Below are 22,327 nucleotides of genomic sequence, written 5' to 3'. Positions count from 1 at the left end.
TTGTCTGTGTTGTCCCATGCCCAGTGTAGGGGATCCTGAGGTTCATGCTGTGCCTGCTTCTCCTCTGGCTGCTGCTGAAACTGTTGGTGCCATGTCCCATGTACCAGTCACTGTCTTGCCCATTGGCTGGAAGTCTATTGGTATTCTCAGAAGTCTGAATAAGTCAACACTAAATTGCTTTAGTAGTAAAAAATCAATAGTCAAAATCTTTCTCTACGTTATTTTTTTTTTCTATTGTATGTAATGTTACACTCTCACTAAAAAAACATTCTTTCAGTATTGTTTTAGCTTCTGACCTAAAACCTGGGTGGCAATAAGGCCTGTGGAATATAGGAGCAACATACTAAAAGCTGCCCTCCTCTTTCATGTTGTCCTGTTATCCTTGGACTTCTCTTCCATCCACTCTTTTCTCTTTAGGACAGATTCCTTACTATTAGGCTTTACCCACAGTTCTTCCAGTCAGGGCCAGACATAGTGAACTCCTAGTTGGACACGGATTGGTGTCACGCTAAAACTCCATCACACTGGTAAATAATAACCAGATAGCATTCTTGTCATCATTCATTGACCACAGGGTTTCAAAGAACAGCAACAAAAAGTAGGTGTCTTGTCTTTTCCTAGTTTAGGGGGTTGGGATGGTCGTGTTTAATACATTGAGTTCTGACAATGTCACGACTGGACCTGAAATATTTCTGTTGAGCATATGGAAATAAGACTGCATTTATCCTTCAGATATAAAGCCATAGCTATTTATATTCCTGTGTTCCAAATATTGCAGAAGCGGGAATGTTTACTTTGTAACTAAATACAGAATTAAGAAGAAAAAGAGAAAGATTACATGATTAAGTAAACTGATTATGCCTAATTTATCTTTTCGGTTCAGTATTTTGTAATGTTTCTGTTTCTAGATTCCTTCTCTCAGTCCTGTGTAGGTTATTCAGCAGCCAATTTTAGAAGAGCTTGTGTCATTTAAGAGAAAGAACTTTAAACTATATTCAAATAGGACTACGAAAAGCAAAGATACCACCGGCAAAGTGATATTTAAAATTTTCCAGTTACATGATCTATTGGTAAATCTACATGGGCTGTGCCACGAGCAAAACAAACAACGTGCCAGGTGTACTCTGAGCTTTTAATTAAGAGAAATTTTACCTTTTGGACAGATTTTAATAGGGTATTTTGCTGTCTGTAAGCCATTGAAACAACGGTTTAAGCCACTCGTGGATGAAAAGCCCTTAATTATGTAGAATATAGATCATGAGGGAAGCAAACCAAAAAACAGCCCAAAATCCTAGAGTCTCATGTCAATTTGGAAAATTTCTAGTCGTCCCCTAATGTCACCTCAAGCCCCTGGGACTAATGGAGTCTGTGAACGGTTTAAGTGATTTGGTAAATAAAAGCCAGATTTGGGGGACCGAAGAAAATGCTGAGTAAAGAGCAACATTCTCAGAGAAATCAGCTGTAGTGGTGAGTTGGAGGCCAGGTGAGTAGTTGTGAGGCAGCGAGCTGAAAACGTGAATCGCAAATCATTCCATGGATAATGGCGGCCATGAACCTTCGTCACTTTTCACTCTAGATCCATGAAATTGAATGAACAGTCCTTCTAATAGAAGCTTAATGTACTTTTCTCTAAATCAGATTTTGCTCACCTGCCTGTGCCTGTATCACCCCCCTCGCCCTGCCTCTTCCTCATAGATATACGCCCCAGCAGCCAAGTGGCCGAAAGGACCTGACCTTGGCCCCAGGGGATTGAGCCAGGTGTGGCAGGGAGCCTAGGCAAAAATGGCCCCTCCGAGAGAATGCTGAGAATTACCTTGTGTTAAGCAAACAAATAAATTAATTAAAACGCCCCCTCCAATAACAGCGTGACTTACTGGTAAATAAGCCTTGAGGAGTAGTTTAAATTTTTTAATAGTTTTTTTGTTTGTTTGTTTTTGAGAGTAGAGTTGGGGACAATATGGCAGCCAAGGGGCAAATAGCCTTATTCAACACACAATGAAATTTCCGCTAAATTCTACTTTTACAACCCTCTTTTTCCCCTAGGCAACCCCCACCCCCAGCTCACCAAAACACCATCCTGCACATCCTCTCTCTTCAATGGTCTCTTTGTCCACTTTCCTCTCTCTAACTCATTTATATAGATTTAAAAATAAATTTATTTTTCCCATACTTCAAACATTACAGAGACTTGGTTCCCATATAAGCATGTATCATTCTTTCTTAGAGAGGAAAAGAGGACCAAAGGAGCAGAAAACCTCTACTTTGATAATTTTTCACTGTTACTTAGCCTTTTCCCCTTTTGACTTAAAACTAGCTTGAATTTTTTCCACTACTTAACAATCCAAGCTTTTGATTCAGCTTCCATGGGCTGGGTCTACTGAGTCAAACTCTAGCAGAGAGCTTGATTGTTAACTCATGACTTTGAACCCCTGAGTGACGCCACAGCTCACAGAAGTTTTTAAAGCAATGACTGCACATCCCTAATTTATTGAAAATGACTGAGATATTATTGGATGCCAGAGAATTATTTTCCCTAAGACATTTAGTGTATTTTGTAAGAAATAGCAAGATATAAATAACATTATCCACCACCCACCTATTTTAAGGCATCTAAGTAGCAGCTTAGACCCGGAAGTACAAGTCTGGGATTGCAAGGACATGCAAACAAGTGGTGTTAATTGAGATAAAATGCTGATGTCAACGGGTGGTGGTGTGATGAATTGGAAGATTGGGATTGACATATTTACACTAATATGTATAAAATGGATAACTAATAAGAGCCTGCTGTATAAAAAAATAAATAAAATAAAATTCAAAAAACCCCCCCAAAACAAAAAACTGTAGCTTGAGTGAGAGTGTATTAAATCTCTGGAAAATAGTATATGTATATAATATAAATATATGTTTATATAATATATTAAATAAATTATATACAAATTAGGTAATTTTTATATATGCATATGTATATACATATGAACACATATGCGAAGAGCAACTTGGCAGTACAAAAGATGTGAGATGTATGAAGAAAATATGAAGAATATTCTTATAGAAAATATTTATTTGAATTTAATGTCCTGGCCTAAATTCTACCCAGAGTAGAGAGTTTAGGGGGAAAAAATTCAAGATTTTAATCACCTAATTAACATCTTTAAAGACCAGCAGTTATTTAACACTTCAGATAAGAAGACCCTTCCCTCCCTTGGCTCAGTTAGTTGTTTAATTCTTTAGTCATTTACAAGTGGCTGGCTGATGGGCTTACCCAGCTCAAGGTGAAACTGAAGCACCATTTCAGAAACTTGTCAGGCTCTGCTTGGCTTCTGACTTGCCCTTGGTACCCTCATCTATGAGGAGTGGACTCCTGTGTCGCTCAGCTGAAACTGACATCCGCAGACTCCAGTCATATCACTGGTCAATTGGAGGGAAAGAACCTGAGGACAAAATGGTTCCGTACGAACATGTTTGCTCAGTGTCATAACCAAAAATCTTTTCTGACATATTTCCATGTTTTTGACCTATTTCTGGCATTGGGATCTCTGGCCCTCATTAGATTTCGTTTTGGCAATTGCTTCTAGTCTCTGAATGTTCTATATTTGTCTCACTTGGAGTCAGATATTATGAAAATATTGTTATTTTAAATATGTACTGGTTCACATATAATAAGTTTATTTGTAAATACTATAGAAGTAGAGAAGGAAATTGAAGGTGATACCATGTACCTTTTATTATACCAAAAATACAGGGTGAAAATTGAAGACAGAGTTGGTCCGTGAAGGTGCCATTAAAGAAGAGCTATGTTCATGCATGTTTTCACTTAAAATAGGCTCAATGACTCACTGTGTTTGTGTCTAACATTTAAATTGAGATTGACTTCAATATACTTAAAAAAGAATTTGGAATCACTGTTACAAATTTCTAGTAAGTCATTTATTATTCTGATGCAAATGATATCAATAAAATTTCATGCTTTACTCCAGAAAATGTTCCTGAGAAAAAGTTTAATATTAATAAAGTGATTAACTTATTTTTGCAGTGAGTGGGCTTAGACAGCTATTCTATTATCATATTTGTTGCACTCTAGGTACTAATATTTGTGGGAGGTTGTGTTTCAAATTGTTATTAATGATGCTCATTAATTTATACCAAATTATTCATCTTTGGGCTTGCTGAGGTAGCCAAGTATTTTTTCTTTTCCTTTTCTTTTCCCCTGGAAAATTCATGTAGAAAAACATCAAAGCAAAATTAAGTTGCCATAAAGTAATAAGACAGTCTTTCATGCTGCTTGGTCATTGCAGTGAAATCATAGGGGAAAGAAATTGAAGTAGGAGTCTAGACATAGCTTTTATTACCAAGGAAAAGGAGCAGAATTCAAGGTTTTTACGTTGTCATGGTCAAAACATAGAGGAGTCCACGGGGAAAGTTGTTTTTGTAGAATTGCATGACTTTGACACTTCTACTGAAAGAGAACAGAAAGGAGGGCATTTATGGCTTGCATTTACTGAGTGCTCAGTAAGTAAGCAGTTGATTGATTGATTGGTTAGTTGGTGGAAACTTTATGCAATGATTATCCCTTTAAAGCACATTGCTATGAAATCAATCTGGTCATTTTTGTGCCTCAAGTTGTGTCTCTGCGTACATCAGGATGTGGACTGCACCTCATTTCCTATACAATAAAATGGAAGTTATTCTTTTTCCCCCAAAAGGAATATATTGAATTACTATGCTATTTGTATTTGAGGTTTGATGCACCCTTATATAGTAACAGCATAGGAAAGATATGCTGAAACTATAGAGTGTAAACTATTGGTATCAAAGCCACATAGGTAATAATATAATAATGTCAAGTCTCCAAAAAGGAATTTGGAGTTGCCTGACTTAAGGCTAGAATTATGTATTAATAATGCCTTTATGTGTTTGGTATATCCATTGTCTCAAAGATACTCTTTGGCCAATGCCACTTTCACAAAATGAAAGTAAAATTGTGCTAAGGAACTGGTGTGTTTGGAGTATACAAATCCTCAAATTATAACATTTAAGCAAGTGTAGGTCTGAAATATCCCAGGGAGTTTTATCTATGTGTCATAAGTAGTCTAGGGAGTTTTATTTATGTGTCATAAATCTGTTTGTTGACTAAGAGCTAGTTGTGCTGGTTGCTTGCAAAGTCTCCCCCTGAACAAAATACAGAGGAACAGACTTAAATATTGCAGTAACTGGGTCAGTCCTCAGCTTACTCCATCTATAGAAACCTAGCCTTAATACAGAACTCCTTTAACTGTTTTGCTGGGCTACTACAATGCTAAACTTGAGGAAAGTCACTAAAATCTATGTGTGTCTTTATAGGCCTCCTGCAATAAGGATGCTGTGTTTTATTTTGGGCTACACATTTGTGCTTACTACGTGTACTTCCTGCTTTGTTTTTAATTGACTAATGTCAAATGTCAGATGTTTAAGAATCACATAAAAGAGAATTTAATAGATTAGCCTTTTTCTGATAGCTAGCAGTGGTGAGAATCCCTTAGTGTTGGATAAATTCAAAAGGAATATCATTTTAGTTACACTTTGAAGTTTCCAAAGTCACAAACACGTTTTCTATGTTATAGAATAAGATTATACTAAACTACTACAACTAGCTATTTAGCATTTTTTGAACATTTAACATACGTCCAGTGCTGTGCAAAGGCCTTTAAAGGAAATTCCATATTTAATCCTGTCAGCATCTATATGAGGTAGGTTCTTCTTTTTAATATTACTATTATTATTATTCTCATTTTTCACATAAAGACACAGAACTTAGAAAAGTTAAGGAATTAGCTCATGGTGATACCTATGACTAGGAATCCATTTATAGACAGGAATTAGGATTTTTAAAATAAATGTTACTTGGAATACCATTTGTAAAACATTTTTGAAAGAAAAATATTGGTTAGCAACTAAATTACAATGAGCTGGACAATTTAGAACATGGGTCTTTATGGGTTTCACCCATGTCTTCTCAGGCCCAGGTTCAGCTTGAGTGGTAAAACAAACGAAACCTGGGCCCCCAAATCCTCCCTTACGGGATGTCCCTTGCTTACAAGGGGCAGCCATCCTCTTGGCTGTCTGCTGGTGACCTTCTGTTCCATGGCTTCCTGTGTTCAACGTGGGTTCTGGGGGCTCTGCTGATATAAGGCCTCTTGGCCTTAGACAATTCATCTTGAGGTGTCCGTCTCTGCCTCTCGCTGGAGCTGCCCCAGTGGTGCTGCAGTGTCCTGATATGATCGTAGCAAATCACACCACTCGAGGGAACACCACGTTGAGGTGGAGAGACACTATCTCTACCCATGTTACACTCATTTCCTAGGTAGTTAAAAAAAAAGTTTATGTTGTACAACTCTAGTAAAACCACTCAGCACTTGGCTTGATCATTCTTCTCATTTCAGCTGCCGTTTTCTATGACCAATGCACGTATCTCTAGTTATGTGGGTTGGAAGAAATTGGGGTTCGCTTATCAAGCAGAGATTTATTGAGCTCTTATATTCAGTGCCAGCCTGTGCTTGGCACTAAATATGCAATGAAGGGAAAAACCCAGAATCCCTGCCCTTATAGAGTTTACAGTCCAGTGACCCGAGAAAACCCTCTGATGCATTGAAAAAGAATCCCTCCTTTCTAACTGCCAATGAGTGATCAAGTTTGTGACCTTGACTCTACTTTGGGTGTCTTTCCTCCCTATGTTGTGCACTGCTCAGGAGGTGAAGGGGTCGTTGATGTTCCCCAAATACTTTCTCAGAGTGTGGGAACTTAAAGAGGGTCCAACTATAGTCTTCTATGAGGTGTTTTGGGCCTCATGCAAATATAATAGCTGGTTGATCCTGCAGAGGACTCATGATTGCTGGAACACAGCTGAGTTCATAGAGGGACCACATTTCAGCTCTGGCCTTTGGGCCCTTGCCACTTATATTCTCCATTAGGTCGTATATAGCATATATTTAAAATATAACACAACTTTTCATCCAGGATTACAGAAGTTTAAATTGGAAAGGACTTTAGAAATCATTTAGTTATTCATTCAGCATATATTTGTTTAGTACCCACTGGGCTGGCTGCTCTGCTTTTTCATCATCATGCAAAAGAAGAAACCTTTAGTGGTGAGGACTTTCCTCTTCTAGGAATTGGAAGAATTTGGACTGTGCTTCTATTGTTTTCAAAGCATATGCTAAACACTCACTGAGTGATTTCAAGATCATCCTTTGTGCTAGTCAGGGTTCTCCAGAGAAACAACCAGTAGTTGGGGCCCCCTTACCTGTGGTTTACTTTCCGAGGTTTCAGTTACCTGTGGTCACTCATGGTTTAAAAATATAACGTGGAAAATTCCAGAAATAAACAATTCATGAATTTTAATTTGTACTCCTTTCTGAGCAGCGTGATGAAATCTCTCACCATCTCACTCCATCCCACCTGTATCCCACCTGTTACTCACTTAGTAGCCGTCTTGGTTATCAGAGCAACTGTCACAGTATCCCAGTGCTTGTGTTCAAGTAACTCTTATTTTACTTAATAATGACCCCAAAGCACAAGAGTAGTGATGCTAGCAATTTGGATATGCCAAATAGAAGCTGTAAAGTGCTTCCTTTAAGTAAAGTTTCTCCACTTAATAAGGAAAGAGAAAACTGTATGCTGAGGTTGTTAAGATCTGTAAGAACGAATCTCCTTTCCATGCAATTGTGAAGAAGGAAAAAGAAATTGGTGCTAATTTTGTGGAAGCACCTCAAACAGCAAAAGTTGCAGCTGCAGTAAGTGCTTAGTTAAGTTGGAAAAGACATTAAATAAGACATTTTGTGAGAGGGCTGGAGAGAGAGAGAGAGAAAGCACATTCATATAATTTTTATTATAGTATTTTTGTTATAATTGTTCTGTTTTATTATTAGTTATTGTTCATCTCTTACTGTGCCTAATTGAAGAATTTTATTATAGGTGTTTATGTATAGGAAAAAAACATAGTATATAGAGGATTTGGTACTATCCTAGGTTTCGGGCATCCACTGGGGGTCTTGGAATGAATAAAGGGGGGGAAGGACTACTGGGTCTATCTATATCTATCTATTGAGGAAGAGAAAGAGAGTGACTGTAAGGCATTGGCTCACATGATTTTGAAGGCTGAGAAGTCCCACCATCTGCCATCTGCACACCGGAGATGAAGGAAAGCTGATGGCATAGAGAGTCAATGGTGTAGATTCCAGACTGGGTCTAAAGGGCTGGGAACCACTATGCTGAGGGCAGGAGAAAATCAATGTCTCAGTTCAGTCAATTAGAGAAAGAGCAAATTCAACCTTCCTCTGCCTTTTTGTTCTATTCAGGCCCTCGACCCACAAGGATGAAGCTCACCCACATTGAGGAGAGATATCTGCTTTACACAGTCCGCCAATTCAAATGCTAATCTCTTCCAGAAACACACTCACAGGCACACCCAGAAATAATGTTTAACAAGCTATCTGGGCATCCCTTGACCCAGTTAAGTTGACACATAACATTAACCATCACACTCCTTTGTCATTCCTACCCACAGACATTTTAGCTCTGGAATCTTCTTTTGCAAGTTGTATGTTTATGCACTCACTAGCTTCCCTTCAATAGCCACCATAGTGCAGTAAGGAAAAGCTTATGAAATTGCTGATACGTGATCAATAGTTAATCATTTTGACCTAACAAAAGACAATTTCATATGGTTTAGCCTAAGCCATTCCCTGCTGCCGTATACAAATGCTCTTATTTGAGATCAAAGCTAATATTATTTCTCTCTTACTCATTCTTTCTATGTGTGTACACACACACACATATTTACACACATACAGATACAATTATTTCTCCAGGACATGTAGCTGGTAAGAAGACCATGGCCCAAATTTGTATTGACCAAGTTTAGGGGTTGTATAGGTTGGATATTCTCCATTGACCCTCCAGCTTCCCTCTAGATCCTTCCCCAGAAAGCTGCCCTCCACAGACAGCATCAGCAAGGCTCCCTTGGCCCCTGACTTCCTGCAGGAGATCAGAGCTTAGGGGAGAGAACTTCAGGCCATTAATTCCCTGGCTGCTTCCCTGTGGGACCCTGGCCTGGAAGTGCCTGTGTGCCTCTACCTGTGGCCGTGACTCTTGCTCTGTGACCTCTCCCACAGCTGTGCCTTTTGCCTGGATCTGTAATTGGCTCCCTCCTGGGCTAGGGATGGTAAGAGCTTCCATTCATCAGCCCTGGGGAGCTTCACTACCTGGTGTTGTTTCCCCTTAACTCTACCCTTGTGTTTGTTATCAGCTCCTTCTTTGATAGTCTCTCTCTCTCTCTTTTTTAAAATTTTAATTTTATATTGAAGTATAGTTGATTCACAACGTTGTGTTAGTTTCAGGTGAAAAGCAGAGTGATTTAGTTATACATATTCATATATCTATTCTTTTTCAGATTCTTTTCCCATATAGGTTATTATAGAGTATTGAGTAGAGTTCCCTATGCTATATCGTAGGTCCTTGTTGATTATCTATTTTGGTTAGTTAGTCTCTTGTAGTCTCTTCACTTATCCCTTTGACTCTGTCATGTCATCCATACTTTGACTGATAGAGTTATTTCCTGGCTACAACTTTAGTTTGGGCATATATTAATTGTTCTATTTATATTTGCTGTGCATGGAAGTTCTTTGCAGGCTTAGGAGTAAGACTTGTAGATGTCCTCAGGCAGGAAGAACAACTAATGCATTCATAAATACTTATCTACACTTCTAATCTCAAAACCAGTTGTCAATTATTAATTAAAGGCTTTTATCTTCACTGCAAGTTTTGAAGTAAGAAAATACTGGCTAAGTTTAGCTTACTAATATGAAATTCAAGACAATATTTAAACATTTGTGAAATATAATTATACTTTCACTATTACTTTCCTATTAATTATTAGCCACGGGGCAAAACAATAAATCAAATACAATATAAATTTGGCAGATAATATTTGCTAGTACAAGTGTTTTCCAGTGTTTAGTCTTTGCCTATGATGTATATAATTATATGCCACATAGAAGGGAAAGAATAAATAACCAAATAAAATATTTTTAATACATTGGAATGCTCATTTTGTTCTCCAACTACACGTTAGCTTAACCCCTCAAAACTAGTTCATTGCTAGAACAGATATTTACTGCACACTTGTATCAACATTATGTTCCGTGATGTGGGAAGTTCAGAAGATTCCTGGAGAATCACATCCTGGATTCTAGAAGACTCCTTGACAATGTCACAAGCCCATTAAGCATTGGTTGGTAAGAATCAAAATGAAAACCCAGGTTTAATCTTCCTTTACAGAAAACTGCACCAGTCAGCAGGTACTCAGGACCTGGCCAACCAGATATTAGAAGGTACAAAAAGAGCAATCTTCATACATCCCTAACAAATTGTTCATTTTTACTCTGAGTGAGCAGTCAAGTTATGGCTTCAGGACTCTTTAAAATAAGCCAAGAGTAGTCAATAAATAAAAGCACATATGACACTTCACATCTGTATCTGCTACCCATTGAGACCTCATAGTGTGGGGTAGGAAAACCAAAAGACCCATGCTGGGCCCTCCATATTTAATTACTTTCTGAAAATAGTTAATAAGTACATGTTAATGAATTACAAGGCCATTTAGAAGACTAAATAGAACCTCATCTCCCAAATTCCTTCCAAAAACAGAAGCTAGTTTTGGCATTGTTGATAGGAGATTTCTAGGCTCCTCTGTGTGTTTGGGGACCAAGGGAGAAGGAGAATGGAATATTAAAATAAGTGGATTGGACTGGTCTATTGAGAGGGCCTTGATAGATATGCCCAATGAAAGATACAGGGAATGGTGATTAACGACAAATCTTTGAATCTGTTAAATAAGAACCTAGGGTACTTAAAGTTTCCACTATTATTTATTAAAGCTCCATAAAATGCAGTTGCAGTTATTTTTTTAAACATCTTTATTGGAGTATTATTGCTTTACAATGGTGTGTTAGTTTCTGCTTTATAACAAAATGAATCAGCTATACGTATACATATATCCCCATATCCATCCCCTCCCTCTTGTGTCTCCCTCCCACCCCTCAGTTACAGTTTTTAAAGATATTAATGGAGCTTATTTTTAATTTTTGGCTGTAATCAAGGGAAATGGGAATAATTTTAGATGTCAGGGGACATCTAATTAGAGTTGTGGGGTTTTTTGTTTGATATTTGTTTTAGAATTGTTGAAAGTAACCTACAAACCTGGAATGATATAATGGAAAATCTGATACATATCACAAAAGGTAAAAATTACTTTAATCAATATTCAATTTTATTACTCAATCACAGTTTCAGGGGCTGATGTGGATATTTGACATATTCTTGACAATTCCTATATTGGATTCCTTCAACTACACGTTATAGGCTCCTCCACTTGAACTAAACCGGAAAAAGATGACAGAAAATCATGTATTCTTTTGACATATTTGCTGACTACTTCCTCAAAACCGTTGAGCTACTACCTAAACACTTAATATGTCTAGGTTTTTCGAAGTCACCTCTGCTTGGGCTTCAAACTGGTGCTGTGCTTCCTGGTAGCAAGGGTAAAAGGGAAGTCAGAGGAAATTACACTCTTCTCATATTACACAAAAGAAGGCTACAAATTAGGTCTTTCGGAGAGAAAAAATTTTCCCTAGTAATAAATTCTAAAAAATGTCTATTTAGTGAAAAAAAAAAAAAAGAGCATACTTTCTTACTGCAAGTGTAAATGTTTATATAAATGCTTAAACTCTTTTGAAGTTGTGATTCTCAAGAAAGAAATTACCTTAATGACTCTTCATTTGTCACCTCCAGAAACAAGCAATTTGAATATTTCCTTTATTATGATGTATTAGAACTTCATTAATAAGGAAGCCTTACAAATAGGCTATCATTTTTTGAGAAAGATCATATTGTGCTAAATAATGAGATATGGGAACAGCTTGACTTCTTTGGACTCTTACTTAAGAGTGTGAAGTGTTTTAAATTAGACTGTGTTAGTATTGATGTAGTGTGCACAAGGGGGAAAATAATTTAAAGGCTTTGTTCCATTTGGGGAGCTAGGTAAATTGTACAATTGAAAAATAAAGCTCTGTGACCTGGCAGGAAGGAAACAACAACTCTCATATGCTGTTGGAAAGAGTGAAATTGGGACAACCTTTTTAGAAGGCAACTGAGTAATGTTGATCAAATTTACAATGCATTTACCCATTGACCCGGCAATTACACATATAGATTAGAATTCATCCCTAGATAAACTTGGAAAAGTACACCAAAATAGATGTATAAGAGCGTTCATTGTAGTATTTTTGAAATAACAGAAGAAAAACATTACAAAAATAATCTAAATACACAACAATAAGGGAATGGTTAAATGAAATGTATATTCATTTAACGGAACACTCCAAGCTATTAAGAAGTATAAGGGGGCTTCCCTGGTGGCGCAGTCGTTGAGAATCTGCCTGCCAATGCAGGGGACACGGGTTTGAGCCCTGGTCTGGGAAGATCCCACATGCCGCGGAGCAACTAGGCCCGTGAGCCACAACTTCTAAGCCTGTGATTCTGGAGCTTGTGCTACACAACAAGAGAGGCCGCGACAGTGAAAGGCCCGTGCACCACGATGAAGAGTGGCCCCCACTCGCCACAACTAGATAAAGCCCTCGCACAGAAATGAAGACCCAACACAGCCAAAAAAAAAAAATTAATTAAATTAAATTAAATTATTTTAAAAGGTATAAGGTAATTCAGTATATGCTAATATGGAAAGGACTCCAGGATGGATTAGTAGGTAAATAAGCCAGACATAGATCATTATGTCTTTTTTGGATAATTAAGAAAACCCAGAAATATCTGCATATATAGGTTTATATAGATATATTGATATTTATATCAATTTATATATTGAAGAATCATATGTATCTTATCCATTGTTGCTTATCTAGACTTCAAAAGTGAATGTGTAAGCATAGGGAGAAGTCCTAGAAGGACGTGGATTGTTGGATGCATTTTCTTTCATTAGATAGCTTTCTGTACACTTTGATTTTTCTAACCTTGTACATACATCTATTTTTTAAAAGTATCAATATTAGTGTTCTGAAATAAGTCATTATTGTTGGTCTTTACTTTTACACACTTCAAAAACCCACTAAATAATATTTTACAAAATAATGAAGAACTCTGGTTGAGGTTATCAAGGTCATGAAGCATGACAAACTCTAGCATGTGAAGGACTGTATTTTCAGGAAATCAACTCAAGTTATCTATATAAAATTCTCACCACAAACAGAAGTCAGCTCCTGCATCCACCATCCCCTAATCGAGAGAGCATCTCCTAGCTGTATGGAAGAAAGACCCTCTTGGTGTGGGACAGAAGGAAACATCATATCTACTTCCCCTTCTGAGAAGAAAATTTGAAATCAGTTATTATAATTGTTTTTCTAGTCTGTAGTAAGATAACATACTACAAAGCAAATGCCCCTCTAAACATGCCTTCATGCTTGAGGGATTGAACCTTGATTCAGAATGGGGAGAAAATTTGCAGCCTATTTCCCTTGGACTCAGTAGTTTAACACAGCAGACTCTATTATGGAAGCCACTCCAAAAGGAAACAATAGAATGACTGTTTTTTGCTCTGTTGAATCTTTTCAGAATTGCAACTTCCGGTGAGCCCCTCAGTGTGTCTGGATCAGAGCATACAATTAAAGCTGAGTACTTCAAGTCACCTTTTAAAAACAGTGAAGTCATATATGTGGAAACCAGGGGACTGGAGACATGAACAGCTGTAAGCTAATCATCTTGAATTGTTATGTCAAGCATGCATTTTAAGAGATAGCTAATAAGAGAAAAGCACCAAACACATCTGGGGGTTTTACATGTTTGAATTATTAGGTTCTGTTATATAAATTTTCAGCTATCTCTTCTTAATAAATAATGCCACCATCGATTTTCTGCTACACTAATTCAAATCTCTCTTGCCATAGAATAAACATTTGGGTAAATAGGACTCTTATCCAGGAAGTTACATTAATGGAAATTGAATTTAAAACCTTGGCCATGTGAAACTAAAATTTTAACTTCCATTTTATACTCAAATAACATGCCTTAGTCTACGAGTATGGCTGAAGGATTTTTTTCTATTATTATTTTTTTATGGCTCTGAGAAAGCAACTGTAGGGTACCAAGTTATTCAAGTTACCTCCAGGGAAAGGATTTTGTCATGTAGATAAATTATAGTGAAAAATTAAGAGATTTTAATTATCTTATCCCCGACACAAAATAGTTTGCCCCATGTAATTTTATAATTATTAGGTAATATTCCACAGTTAATAGTTTTTATTGAAGAATCATATGCATTTCTGCTTATAGAAACTTCAAAAGTTGAAATAGCACACTCTTTTCATTGATCGAACTTAGATATTTGAAATATAGAAATATGATGCAGAAAATAGTTATATATTTTGGTATCATTTATGATGAAAGTATGTTTGTTTTATCACAAAATATTTAACTAGTGTTATTTTTCCATTTTTAGACTGAAGTGTTTCCTAATACTTCATCCCTTAATAACCCTTAATTATCTGTGGTGCAGGTTATTAGGTAGAATCAAATTAGTGGGGAAAGTATTTTGGCATATTTTTGGTGACCTGCCTGTCCACTATTGAGAAACAGTATCTTTCCTTGTGGAGGATAAGATAGAGCGAAAGTAGAAGAGGGCAGAACCGGAAAACTTCAGGGATATCCTAAACTTTTATATGTATCACTTGTGTTGGGATGGTACGAGATGTGACTAATTTAAATTTTTTAGATCTTTAAGCCTCATTTTAGGTACAATTTTGGACATCGTTTAAGGCAACCCATACACTGAAAGCTGGGGTCCAGTGAACGAGAGATGGGGTGTACAAAGCTCTGAGGCAATTTATAAATTACATACTCACCCCAAATTATGGACCTTTAATTATATTTTTAATTTTTTAGGAATCAAACCACAGTCCTAGCTCCACAAGAAACACTCATGAGAGCCAAAGATTTATCTGTAATTCTTAAAGCGTATGTGCTGGTGACATCCTTAACTCCTCTGCGTGCATTCATTCATTCGACTGGCACGGTTTGGAATCCACCAAAGAAAAAACGCTTCACTGTCAAGGTAAAATTTCCACTGAAGCAGTTATTTCCCACACAGTATACTGGAGATAATAAGTAAAGTGAGTTGGGCTGCCTTTCTCCGACCTTTACGATTATCAAATCCCAAGGAGCAAAGATTGTATCAATTTATTGCTGCAAGCAGAGATTTTCATTTAATAGGTGCAGGTTCAAAAATGAACTAGAAACAGCTTAATTCACTAGGGATCACAAAGGCTACATCTTTTTTTTCTCTCAATTCATCTTTTTAGTTCAGTTCTTTGACCCATTGTAGAGCTAGTTCTCAGCTGTGGTCTGTTTTTCTTGACTTTCCACTCATTCAAGAAAAATGTAGTCAGTGCAACAAAGAAAGATATAATTTTGCCCTTATGCTTTTTGCTTCATTTTTAGGAAGCATAATGCTTATTTCATTTCACCATTCAATATGGAATATTTGCTGAGTAAAAAACAACACTGTCAAGGGTGCCTAACATAGCAGCCATGACATAAAGCATGAGGAGAAAGTTTTCAAGGTAGAACTTAATAATAACCTCCCAAAAGTTTAGTTATAAGAGGTAATTCAGGTTAGCTCATTCAAAAATAAGGTCCAGTGAGAATATACTTGATAAATTTTAAGGAGTTTCTGATTTTACAGAAATAATTCTTCAGAGTGTAGTTAAGGGGAAATGCACACAATGCATTCTTTCAGTTTCTTCCCACTTCCTCTTATCTGTTTTCTGAACAATTATTTCTGTAAGATCAAAGATGCCTTCAAAGAACAAATACTATCTGATCCCTCTTATAGAAGGAATCTAAACTAGTCAAACTCACAGAGGCAGAGAATAGAATGGTGGTTACCAGGGGCTGGGGAAAGAGGGAAATAGGGAGGTGTTAGTCTAAGGGTATAAAGTTTCAGTTATGCTAGGTGAATAAGTCCTGGAGATCGACTTACAGTATAGCGCCTATCGTTAATAATACTGAGATTTGCTAAGAGGATAGATTTTATGTTCTTATCACTAAATAAATAAATAAATAGTGTGGGTAGAAACTTTTGAAGGGGATAGATAACGTTTACGACTTGATTGTAGTGATGGTTTCATGGGTGTATACTTATATCTAAACTCATCAAATTCTATGCATTAAATATGTACAGGTTTTTGTATTTTAATCATAAAAAATGGTATTAAAAAAAGGCACAAGTGGCTTTTATAGTTTTGAGACATTTAAAAGTGACTGTACTTGATAGTTTTCAGAATTTTTCTTACATAAACTGAACTTTAAGTTTTGGAAAATCTTCCAACAATCAAACATTTTTAAATGGTATGTTTAAAAATTGTCAATTAAAAAACAGATAAGCATGACAAAAGATGCAGATGTTACATTACTTAGTAAAATAGGTAACTGATATTTTAAGGAAATGGTGTTAATGACTTAGGTCTTAAGGGTGGTTTATTTTAAAGACAATCATCTCATCCCAATTATATCAGTATTAAGTGGTTTTTGATCATGAAAAAGTGGAATCTAAATTGATTTGTCTTTCATGTTATCTCCTACAAGTCTTCACAGTGGCTGTTTATATTTCCCTAAGAAACTTTAATTATTCCCCAGTTGCCCTTTTCTATTAAGTTCAATTGTATGCAGTTGTTGACAATTGGCCATTTTTGACCTACAAAAAATTACAGTTTCATATGATTCAACCAAATAACTAGAACTCAGATATAGAGAGATACAAGACTCATAATCCTCTATTCATGTCACATTCATGTATTCAACAAATGTTTGTTGAGCAGAGACCCAAATCCCTGTCCTTGTAGAACTTGCAACATCTGTGTGTGCAAGCCTCCTCTCTTGTTTTATGTTTTATTTAGTACATTTTATTGCTGTTTCCCATTTAATTATCCTTCCTCTCAAAGGCCATCATTATAATGATTTAATGTGTGTTTTTTTGTGCATATTCTTGTAAAATAAGCATTTTTATTTTGTTATGCATGCAAGTATCTTTAGCATATAAACTGTATTATATTAGATATTTTTTCTTTTTCTATATATATATATATATATATATATATATATATATTTGGCCGTGCGGCATGTGGGATCTTAGTTCCCTGACCAGGGATCAAACCCATGCCCCACCCCTGCAGTGGAAGCGTAGAGTCTTAACAACTGGACCGCCAAGAAAGTCCCTCTGACTATTTTTTTAAATGCAGCACTATGTATTTTTAGGAAGAAACCTTCCACATTGCTATGTGTATATCTTCTGTTACTTTTTCACGGATTTGCAGTATTAGTGATGTGTTTTCCCTTATAGTTTACTTCCCCACTGCTCCAGTGATAGACATCTGGATTGCTCCAGCTCTTGGCTAAAGCAGACAATACTTCAAATGCACAAATCCTTGTATCTGACTCTTTATGAACCTGCATATGATTTTCTGAAGAGCATATACCCAGAACTGGGATGGCTGGGGCATAAGATACAGGTTCACTTGATAGAATTAAATAATGCCAGCTCACCCTCCAAAATGTCTGTATCAGTTTCCATACACCCACATAGGCCAACATTTGACCTTTTCCAGCTGTGACAGGTGAAAAGTGTTATCTTGCTCTTGCAAATAGCTCAATTTGTCCTCTCTCTGTTAACTTTATCACAGTGTTATTTTTTTATTAGAAATCTTCAATTCATTAATCAAATTAATTTTTCCATATGGTTCCTCTTTGGGGATTTAGTTTCAGAAATCCTTTCTTATCTCTAAGTCACAAAGGTGTGCTTCTCCATTTTTTTCTATTACCTTTATAATTTTCCCTGGATGTATAAATATTTAATTCAACTAGAGATCACCTCTGATCCAGTTTTTTTCTTTTTTTCTAAATATTCCATTCTCACGGCTAAAAACTCATCATTTCCTATGAATCTGACATCACTTTTGTTGTATAAGTTTCCATACGTATGTGGAGCCACCTTTGATGTCTTTGTTCAGTTCCAGTTGGCACACTCTTTTTTATTAATTTGGCAGTATAAGTATGTCTTCATGCCTGACACGGGAGGTGCCTCTTGTTTACTTTTTCTTTTCAAGATCGTTAACTATGTGGTGGGCGTTTATTTCCTCATAAACATTTTAGAATATCAATTATACTTTTAAAATCCTACTGGATCCACCTCCTAGAGTAATGGAAATAAAAACAAAAATAAACAAATGGGACCTAATGAAACTTAAAAACTTTTGTGAAGCAAAGGAAACTACAAACAAGACGAAAAGACAACCCTCAGAATGGTAGAAAATATTTGCAAATGAATTAATGGACAAAGGATTAATCTCCAAAATATATAAACAGCTCATGCAGCTCAATATTTAAAAAATCCAATCAAAAAATGGGCAGGAGACCTAAATAGACATTTGTCCAAAGAAGGCATACAGATGGCCAAGAGACACATAAAAAGCTGTGCAACATCACTAATTATTAGAGAAATGCAAATCAAAACCACAATGAGGTATCACCTCACACCAGTTAGAATGGGCATCATCAGAAAATCTACAAACAACAAATGCTGGGGAGGGTGTGGAGAAAAGGGAACCCTCTTGCACTGTTGTTGGGAATGTAAATTGATACAGCCACTAGGGAGAACAGTATGGAGGTTCCTTAAAAAACTAAACATAGAATTACCATACAATCCAGCAATCCCAGTATTGGGCATATACCCAGAGAAAACCATAATTCAAAAAGACACATGCATCCCAATGTTCATTGCAGCACTATTTACAATAGCCAGGTCATGGAAGCAACCTAAATGCCCATCAACAGACGAATGGATAAAAAAGATGTGGCACATATATACAATGCAATATTACTCAGCCATAAACAGGAACGGAATTGGGTCATTTGTAGAGACGTGGATGGACCTAGAGACTGTAATACAGAGTGAAGTAAGTCAGAAAGAAAAAAACAAATATTGTATATTAAAGCATACATGTGGAACCTAAAAAAATGGTACAGATGAACTGGTTTCCAGGGCAGAAATAGAGACACAGCTGTAGAGAACAAACATATGCACACCAAGGGGGGAAAGTGGCAAGGGTGGTGGTGGTGGTGGTGGAATGAATTGGGAGATTGGGATTGATACATATACACTAATATGTATAAAATAGATAACTAATAAGAACCTGCTGTATAAAAAAATAAAATTCAAAAATTCAAAAAAATCCTACTGGAATTTCAATATAATCACATTGAATTTTTAGCTTAATTTTTGAAGAGTTGATTATTCATAATATTAAATCTCTCCATTTATTCAGGTCATTTTACTCGTCTTTTATTAGAGTTTAGTTTTTATTTCTCCACAGAGATCTTATATGGTCTTGCTTAAGTTTATTTCAAGTTCCCTAGAGTATTTTTTGATATTGTTATTTTTTATTTATTATTTATTTTTTAACATCTTTATTGACATATAATTGCTTTACAATGGTGTGTTAGTTTCTGCTGTATGACAAAGTGAATCAACTATACATATACATATATCCCCATATCCCCTCCCTCTTGCATCTCCCTCCCACCCTCCCTATCGCATCCCTCTAGGTGGTCACATAGCGCTGAGCTGATTTCCCTGTGCTATGCGGCTGCTTCCCACTAGCTATCTATTTTACATTTGGTAGTGTGTATGTGGCACTGCTACTCTCTCACTTCATCCCAGCTTACCCTTCCTCCTCCCCATGTCTGTACCTCTGCGTCTTTTTTCCTGTCCTCCCCCTAGGTTCATCAGAACCATTTTCTTTTTTAGAATCCATATATACGTGTTAGCATATGGTATTTGTTTTTCTCTTTCCAACTTACTTCACTCTGTATGACAAACTCTAGGTCCATCCAGCTCACTAAAAATAACTCAATTTCATTTCTTTTTATGGTTGAGTAATATTCCATTGTATATATGTGCCACATGTTCTTTATGCATTCATCTGTCAGTGGACACTTAGGTTGCTTCCATGTCCTGGCTATTGTAAATAGAGCTGCAATGAACATTTTGGTATGACTCTTTGAATTATGGTTTTCTCAGGGTATATGCCCAGTAGTGGGTTTCCTGGGTCATATGGTAGTTCTATTTTTAGTTTTTTAAGGAACCTCCATACTGTTCTCCATAGTGGCTGTATCAATTTACATTCCCACCAACAGTGCAAGAGGGTTCCCTTTTCTCCACACCCTCCCCAGCATTTATTGTTTGTAGATTTTTTGATGATAGCCATTCTGACCGGTGTGAGGTGATACCTCATTGTAGTTTTGATTTGCATGTCTCTAATGATTAGTGATGTTGAGCATCCTTTCATGTGTTTGTTGGCAATCTGTATATCTTCCTTGGAGAAATGTCCATTTAGGTCTTCTTCCAACTTTTTGGACTGGGTTGTTTGTTTTTTTTATATGGAGCTGCATGAGCTGCTTGTATATTTTGGAGATTAATCTTTTGTCAGTTGCTTTGTTTGCAAATATTTTCTCCCATTCTGAGGGTTATCTTTTCATCCTGTTTATGGTTTTCTTTGCTGTGCAAAAGCTTTTAAGTTTCATTAGGTCCCATTTGTTTATTTTTGTTTTTATTTCCCTTTCTCTAGGAGGTGGGTCAAGAAGGATCTTGCTGTGATTTATGCCATAGAGTGTTGTGCCTATGTTTTCCTCTAAGAGTTTTATAGTGTCTGGCCTTACATTTAAGTCTTTAATCCATTTTTAGTTTATTTTTGTGTAAGGTGTTAGGGAGTGTTCTAAGTTCATTCTTTTACATGTACCTGTCCAGTTTTCCCAGCACCATTTATTGAAGAGGCTGTCTTTTCTCCATTGTATACTCTTGCCTCCCCTATCAAAGATAAGGTGACCATATGTGCATAGGTTTATCTCTGGGCTTTCTATGCTGTTCCATTGATCTATATTTCTGTTTTTGTGCCAGTACCATACTGTCTCGATGACTGTAGCTTTGTAGTATAAAATAAAGTCAGGGAGCCTGATTCCTCCAGCTCTGTTTTTCTTCTCAAGATTGCTTTGGCTATTGGGGGTCTTTTGTGTTTCCATACAAATTGTGAAATTTTTATTCTAGTTCTGTGAAAAATGCCCTTGGTAGTCTGATAGAGATTGCACTGAATCTGTATATTGCTTTGGGTAGTATAGTCATTTTCACAATGTTGATTCTTCCAATCCAAGAACATGGTATATCTCTCCATCTGTTTGTATCATGTTTAATTTCATAGAGGTCTTTTGTCTCCTTAGGTAGGTTTATTCCTAGCTAGTTTATTCTTTTTGTTGCAGTGGTTAATGGGAGTGTTTCCATAAATTTTCTTTCAGATTTTTCATCATTAGTGTATTGGAATGCAAGAGATTTCTGTGCATTAATTTTGTATCCTGCTACTTTACCAAATTCATTGATTAGCTTAGTAGTTTTGTGGTAGGATCTTTAGGATTCTCTATGTATAGTATCATGTCATTTGCAACAGTGACAGTTTTACTTCTTCTTTTCTGATTTGGATTCCTTTTATTTCTTTTTTTTCCCCTGATTGCCGTGGCTAAAACTTACAAAACTATGTTGAATAATAGTGGTGAGAGTGGGCAACCTTGGGGGTGTGACCGATTTCGTCAAATTTTCAAATTCTTTAGTGTATAGTTGATTATAATGTTTTGATTTTTGTATCTGTTGTGTCTATAGCTATTTCATCTTTTTTAATTTGTCCTTTGTAGATATGTGTTTTTTAAAATTTTTTGATTAGAATTGTCAGAAGTTTTTTTTTAGAATTGGTTAAATCTTTTTAAAGAAACTAGTTTTTTATTTTGTTAATCATTTTCATCATTTTGAAGTTGTTGTTCCCAATTTCACAGATTTATGCCCTTATTTGGGTCATTTCTTGGCTTCTAGTGTTTTGTTTGTTTGCTCTATTGTTTCTTTATAGTTTCTGTATTTGAATGTTTGCCTCCTTTATGCTTAACATTTTTTGTTTCCTAGTAAAAATGGCTAAAGCTATATGTTCCTTTTATGTCCTGCTTAAGTCATGTCCCATAAATTTTGAATTATTTAATTCTAATTATTTTTTAATATTCTTTATGATTGCCTTGTTTAATTCAAGATACTTAATAACATATTATTCAGTTTATAAACAAAGGATTCTTTTTCAGCTATCCTTTTGTTATGAATTTCTAATATATTTCATTATTATCAGAGGACAAATCCTGTATG

At 36.2% G+C, this 22,327-nt stretch overlaps 1 protein-coding gene across 11 annotated transcripts in view; it reads left to right on the top strand.

The window, feature by feature from the left end:
- CPED1 (cadherin like and PC-esterase domain containing 1) overlaps positions 1-22,327 on the top strand; it is a 306,695-nt gene that overhangs the window by 85,977 nt on the left and 198,391 nt on the right. For all 11 annotated transcript variants that reach the window (XM_067042285.1, XM_067042284.1, XM_067042281.1 and 8 more), the window contains 2 exons: positions 13,660-13,792; positions 14,986-15,154. In XM_067042285.1, coding sequence (XP_066898386.1) covers positions 13,660-13,792; positions 14,986-15,154 — 302 coding nt within the window. The remainder of the gene's footprint in view (positions 1-13,659; positions 13,793-14,985; positions 15,155-22,327) is intronic.

This window comes from Kogia breviceps, chromosome 9 (assembly GCF_026419965.1).
Source record: "Kogia breviceps isolate mKogBre1 chromosome 9, mKogBre1 haplotype 1, whole genome shotgun sequence".
In the NCBI taxonomy this organism is placed as follows: domain Eukaryota; kingdom Metazoa; phylum Chordata; class Mammalia; order Artiodactyla; family Physeteridae; genus Kogia; species Kogia breviceps.
This window is presented reverse-complemented; position numbering and strand designations above follow the sequence as displayed.